The sequence below is a fragment of the Borostomias antarcticus genome (assembly GCF_949987555.1).
Source record: "Borostomias antarcticus genome assembly, chromosome: 10".
In the NCBI taxonomy this organism is placed as follows: domain Eukaryota; kingdom Metazoa; phylum Chordata; class Actinopteri; order Stomiiformes; family Stomiidae; genus Borostomias; species Borostomias antarcticus.
The window spans coordinates 25,794,187-25,801,320 of record NC_140243.1 but is presented as its reverse complement, the minus strand read 5'-3'; the positions used below and the strand labels follow the sequence as shown (position 1 = coordinate 25,801,320).

The following is a 7,134-nucleotide window of genomic DNA, read 5'->3' as shown; positions in this document are numbered from 1 at the left end:
ACACACACACACACACACACACAGTATATGCCATCACAGAGCAATAAAAGGATGGATAAAAGGATATCACTATATGATGGAAATATGCGAGATAATCACTAAGAACTTTGAACTGCCAAACAGACAGTCTTTGACCCACATTCAGACTAGGAACAATCAACAATCATTCCAATCATGGAGAGAGAGAGAAAGAGAGAGCGAGTAAAACCAAAAATCCCCAACAGTCAATCATGTCAGTAGCCTATCTGAACAATTACATTGTGAAGCAATCTTGTTGTGCTATGAGAAATGATAACGTATAAACCAGGAGATTATATTGGGAGGTGGGTCTTGGCAACATAGACGCAAACAAAAGTTGCGGAGATCATGGTCAGCCGGTGGATAACCTACGTCACCGCGTGCTCGGACAGAGTATATAGAGGGCCACCGTACTCACTCACACACACTCGGGTTGAGACGGGACAACAGGTAAGACTGAATTCGCAGTTCTACAAGATTGACAATTTTCTTAAAGTCTTCAATTATGTTAGGACCAGTCCATTGCATTGTTTGTGTTACGGTAGATATCCGACTTAAATGCAAATGACTAGAATACACAGTAGGCTACTACATACGTTTTGATATGGCTGTATGCTGCCAATGCTGCCTATTCACGCAAAATAACGGAGTTTTTTAATCAAAAGTCATAGGACCCTTTCACACCTACGGTGTTTACGGACTTTCAGACTTTCTAGTTTGATCCGAACCAAATTGAACGGTGCGCGGATCAAAGACTGGGTCTCTGGTCCGACCTCAAGAACCAATCAGTGTCAAATATAGGGAGACGCACCCCCATGCAAGCGATGACGAAGTTATGAAACTAATCAATAAAAATAAAAATAAAAAGTGAAAGCGCCAAACGGGATTCTGGTTCGGACCTTGGTCTAGACCTTTAGGTGTGAAAGCGAACCTTAATCTAAAATGATTCCGCTTCTATTCCTGAGCTGTCAAAGGGAGCTGTCCACTTTCATGGTGCTGACGCACAGTGGCGCTATTGGTCAAACCGCCGCGGGCTCTGGTTGTTTCAACCTTTGAACTGCGATTAATCTAATTGCGAGATAAAACAGAATAGGAAAGTGTTGGAACGTTTCCTTGAACTGTTTTTAAATGAACGTTTGTCTATTTCACAGAGAACAGTCAAGATGAAACTGTCCGTCGCCATCGCTGTGCTTATGCTGGTGTTCGCCGCCCACACAGGTATGAGTCCTACTTGAATGCTATGCCCAGTATAGCATCTACACACACACACACACACACACACACACACACACGCACACGCACACGCACACACACACACACACACACACACACACACACACACACACACACACACGCACGGTCTTGTCTTTCCTCTCTCACTATTCTCTAAGTTTTCTAAGCATTCACATCCTGGTCCTATTTGTGTGCCCCCCTCAGAGGCTCAGGAGGAGGAGCAAACCATCGAGCAGCGCTTCGCCAGCTTCCAGAACCAGATGAAGGACCTGACCGACGGCCTGGTGGAGAAGACCAAGGCTACCTTTGATCAGATCCATCAGAGCGGATTCGCCACCGACACCAGGTGAGCGCGCACACACACACACATGCACACACACACACACGCACACACACACACGCACACGCACACACACACACGCACACACACACACACACACACACACGCACACACACACACACACACACACACACACACTCAGACTCGCTGTCTGTGTTCTCCTCAACAGGAACTGGTTCACAGAGCAGTTTGAGAAGGTCAAGCAGAAGGTGGAGGAGACTTTCCCCGGCAAGACCGAGTAAGGACCTGACCCCTGACCCCTGACCCGACCCAACCCGACCCTCACCCCAGACACACCACCATCATCTCCTGTCCTGCCTGCTGCCATGGCTACCCTGTTCCCTCTCTCTGTGAAGAGACGCCATATTGGGAATGTGTGTAATTTCTGTAGCTTGCAAATGCAAAACTGAACAATATGTACTGAACAATAAAGATGATTTTTTGATAATAATAATATGCATAGTGTTGTTTTCAAACCAACGTTTAAAAAAACAAATTAAGCCATGTCAGTGTAACCTTATTTTAAATCTTGAATTAATATGAATGTATGATATATTAATTGAGTGGGGGTTATTGATTAAGCAAGTAGTCCAGGTACCCCCAATTCAATTATAAAGAAAGACTATTAAACTTTAAACTGGGAAGTGTGTGAGAAAAACATATTGCATATTGCACTGTACACCTACTGTAGTGAATTAATGCAGTTATAAGTCAATATTTTGATATTCAAATCTAACTTTCAAATAAAACTATTTATATAGTGCATTTGATACACAAAGGCAACACAATGCGCTTTACAGAAAAGGGTACATAATACCCATCAATACCCATCAATACCCATCAATACCCATCAATACCCATCAATACCCATCAATACCCATCCCACACCACATTTTCTAGAGGGAAGCAAAGAACCAGTTCATCCATTTGAGCCAATATCTTAGAACTGTAAACATTCTTCCCTGACCTCTCTCAACGACACAACCAAGCAAGCTCCTGGAAAACGTTTAATTGTATTAACTATATCATAAGAACATATTATAGGAAGGATACATAGAATAGTAGAAATAATAGAAATAATACTGCATTATAATAAACGTAACACTATCAAAAATTAAGGAATACATAAATAAATACACATTTTACCTGAGTAGTAGGCAATTATATGTAAGCTATATCCCAGTAACCCATTATGCTAAATAAATATCACATGATAAAACATTTAGCAACAAGCTCCTAGACAGAGAGGAAACGAGGTATAACAACCAAAACAGAAGTGAGAAACAAAGTGTGCGTGTGTGTGTGTGTGTGTGTGTGTGTGTGTGTGTGCGTGCGTGTGTGTGTGTGTGTGTGTGTGTGTGTGTGTATGGGAGGGGGGGACTTGATTGGAGACAGCTGGTGACACACAGTGGGAGGGAAATGGACACGAGGACAGAGGTTGACCTCCCCAGGAGACACCGGTCCTGGAGGAGCACAGCCGGAGACGGGGGACAGGTCTCTCTGGGACCTGGGTGTAGGACAGGTCTCTCTGGGAGAAACACTAGGGAGGAGGGAGGGAGACGGGGGACAGGTCTCTCTGGGAGAAGCACTAGGGAGGAGGGAGGGAGACGGGGGACAGGTCTCTCTGGACCTGGGTGTAGGACAGGTCTCTCTGGGAGAAGCACTAGGGAGGAGGGAGGGAGACGGGGGACAGGTCTCTCTGGGAGAAGCACTAGGGAGGAGCGAGGGAGACGGGGGACAGGTCTCTCTGGGAGAAGCACTAGGGAGGAGGGAGGGAGACGGGGGACAGGTGTCTCTGGGAGAAACACTAGGGAGGAGGGAGGGAGACGCGGCTAGTAACAGCCTTGGACCTCTAAACGTCCACTTTATCTGCCACATACTGTCCTACAGGTACAAGGAGTAGTGAAATGTTCTTCCGTTAGCTGCTAGAATGTGCACACACTAAGCAATATAGAGGTAAAAAGAAGTGAAAAGAAAGTATAAAAGGAAGCACTGAGTTATCAATGTATGTATGTATACAAGATATAAAGTATATACATATACATGAAGGGATGGGATGCCGGGGGAGTGGGTGATATTTAAACATCTATACATTTATACATGAGAGAGAGAGAAGAGAGAAAACTTTGATATAAAAAGCATGTTTTGCACTTAAATAGCACATATCCACCGATGTCCACTAAATGGCAAATGGACTGCACTTATATAACGTTTTTATCTATAGTGCTTTACAGTTAACGCCTCTCATTCACTCATTCACACACACATTCACACACCAATGGCGGCAGCTGCCATGCAAGGTGCTGGCCTACTCATTGGGAGCAATTTGGGGTGCAGTGTCTTGCCCAAGGACACTTCGACATGTCATCAGAAGGAGCTGGGATTCGAACCAGTGACCCTACAATCATTAGACGATCCGCTTTAGCTCCTGAGCCCTACTAGCCTGGCTTCGTAACCCTGATCACGTGATCTCTCTCCACTATTAACAGCATGTGAGATCACGTGATCAGGGTCTCGAAGCCAGGCTAGTGGATACCATAACAGCATGTTAGATCACGTGATCAGGGTCTTGAAGCCAGGCTAGTGGATACCATAACAGCATGTGAGATCACGTGATCAGGGTCTCGAAGACAGGCTAGTGGATACCATAACAGCATGTGAGATCACGTGATCAGGGTGTCGAAGCCAGGCTAGTGGATACCATAACAGCTAAGTGGATATCGGTAGATGTACTGTTTTTATATAAAAGCTGTGGGCTACAACTTTAGTCTCCTCAGAGAAAAGGCTTTCATCTTTCGAAAAATGTTTTAACTTCAGTGAGTGGCTAAATAATATTGTCTGAGTGAAAAAAGTCTATGGCGCAATGAATGGTCCCTGCCAGGGCGGTGTACCGGGGTAGAGCCCTGAATAGTAGACCCACCTGGACCACGGCTAATTGGGAGTGTGTGATGTTATGCTGCATCTTAATGTGACTATTTGAGCAGCCATCTAATGGGACAACGCTGCAGAGAGAAGGGGAGCAGCCAGATGAGCAGAGATAGGGGGCTCTATCTGAGAGAGCGGGAGCAGCCAGAGGAGCAGAGATAGTGGGCTCTATCTGTGTCAACAGTCTACAGGTACAAAAGGGCAAGTGCCAGCATGGCTGATCGGACTCCATTTCACAAGGCCCTGGCTAAAGTCACTGTTTATCGCTGGTTAATCATCTCTCTGTTGTCCTGGTTTATCAGAGCTGGGAGAGGATGGGAGGGGGGTGGGGGGCGGGGTGGGGGGGCAGAATAGTGTGTGTGTGTGTGTGTGTGTGTGTGTGTGTGTGTGTGTGTGTGTGTGGGGGGGGGGGGGGGTTAGGGGTTGGTGGTTAGGAGAGCATCTAGCATCCATTGAGAATCAATATAGAGATAAATACATTCTGATCAATGACTACATTACATTATATTACATTACAGTCATTTAGCAGATGCTTTTATCCAAAGTGACTAACAATAATTGCATTTAACATAGGAAAAGTCCTATAAGAAGTACTACTACTTCCCAGAACTCAAGTGCATCTCTTTTCTAAAACAAGTGACTAATAGTATAATCTAGTGCTGAAGGCAAAGTGCAAGAATAGCAACCTAAGACAGCTGGCTGAGCATCTGTCTGTCTCTGCCGTGTGCAGGTATGGTCAGCATCCTGGACCATGTGAGGAACACTGCCTGTCTCACTGCATGTGAGGGATACTGCCTGTCTCACTGCATGTGAGGGATACTGACTGTCTCACTGCATGTGTGGAATACTGCCTGTCTCACTGCATGTGTAGAATACTGCCTGTCTCACTGCATGTGTAGAATACTGCCTGTCTCACTGCATGTGAGGGATACTGCCTGTCTCACTGCATGTGAGGGATACTGCCTGTCTCACTGCATGTGAGGGATACTGCCTGTCTCACTGCATGTGTAGAATACTGCCTGTCTCACTGCATGTCAAACTGAGGTCAGATACAATAAAACAGGATTTAAAAAGGAATGCATAAAAATACCTTTCAATTAAAGAATAAAAGAATAAAATCTGGACACATTTGATAATTTAAGTTAAAAAAAAAAGGATCAAATCAAAATGTATTTTACCAAAGGTTTGACTGAGCAAAGGCAAAGTGCACAGTTTGCAGTTAGGCAGAAAGCAGTAGTGAACGAAAAAGTGTTTAGTTTGTATTTAAAAGTAGTCAGCGTTGGAACGTATCATATCTGTACGTTTATTCTAGCTTTTTGATGCGTAACAGCTAGATGCTGCTTCTACATGTTTTATATTGACTCTGGAGTTTGATAACCTGGATAAATAAAGGGATAAACAAAGGTTAGACAGGTGTGCTTAACTGGAGGCTTTGCCAGGTGAACCCCTCAGTTGCAAGTATCAAACACACAGCTCAAGGACTGCACATCAATTTGATCCCGAGGTGGACTCTGCTCTCGAAAATCTGCTGACCAAATCTCTCTCACATAGAAGTCCGTATCTGCGGGAACAGAGACCTTGCCTGACACAGGTTAACCCCAACTGGGTCGACCTCTCTGACCCGGCCGACATGTGGACCGCCGGTCGCTCAATATGAAAAGTGAATAAATGTTGGAGGGGTTAGAGTTGTGTGCGGCATGCAATTCCTTCGCCAAAACAAATAATGGTAATTTAATAATATAGGTCATAGTGTCTATCTAGAGTTGCTTGAAGCCTCTGACTTAAACACCGTCACAGGAAAGAGACAAGGAATACCCAGAAAAACAGATTCACAGTTTGACTTAACTGGAGCTTCTACGTTACTCACTGTAAAAACACACCAGGACGGCCCACAAGTTACCTCCATACACCACCATGACCAGTAAAAACACACCAGGGCTGCCCACAAGCTACCTCCATACCACCATGACCAGTAAAAACACACCAGGACTGCCCACAAGCTACCTCCATACCACCATGACCAGGACTGCCCACAAGCTACCTCCACACCACCATGACCAGTAAAAACACACCAGGACGGCCCACAAGCTACCTCCATACCACCATGACCAGTAAAAACACACCAGGACGGCCCACAAGCTACCTCCACACCACCATGACCAGTAAAAACACACCAGGACTGCCCACAAGCTACCTCCATACCACCATGACCAGGACTGCCCACAAGCTACCTCCACACACCACCATGACCAGTAAAAACACACCAGGACGGCCCACAAGCTACCTCCACACCACCATGACCAGTAAAAACACACCAGGACGGCCCACAAGCTACCTCCACACCACCATGACCAGTAAAAACACACCAGGACGGCCCACAAGCTACCTCCACACCACCATGACCAGTAAAAACACTCCAGGACTGCCCACAAGCTACCTCCACACCACCATGACCAGTAAAAACACACCAGGACGGCCCACAAGCTACCTCCATACCACCATGACCAGTAAAAACACACCAGGACTGCCCACAAGCTACCTCCATACCACCATGACCAGTAAAAACACACCAGGACTGCCCACAAGCTACCTCCACACCACCATGACCAGTAAAAACA

General features: G+C 45.7%; 1 protein-coding gene across 1 annotated transcript; it reads left to right on the top strand.

Annotated features, from left to right (window-relative positions):
- Window positions 1–351: 351 nt before the first annotated feature.
- apoc1 (apolipoprotein C-I) lies at window positions 352–2,045 on the top strand. The gene is made up of 4 exons (XM_084444154.1): window positions 352–468; window positions 1,170–1,236; window positions 1,456–1,597; window positions 1,761–2,045. The coding sequence occupies exons 1-4, from the start codon at window positions 367–369 to the stop codon at window positions 1,831–1,833; spliced, it is 384 nt and encodes a 127-aa protein (XP_084300280.1). The 5' UTR covers window positions 352–366; the 3' UTR covers window positions 1,834–2,045.
- The last annotated feature ends 5,089 nt before the right edge of the window (window positions 2,046–7,134 follow it).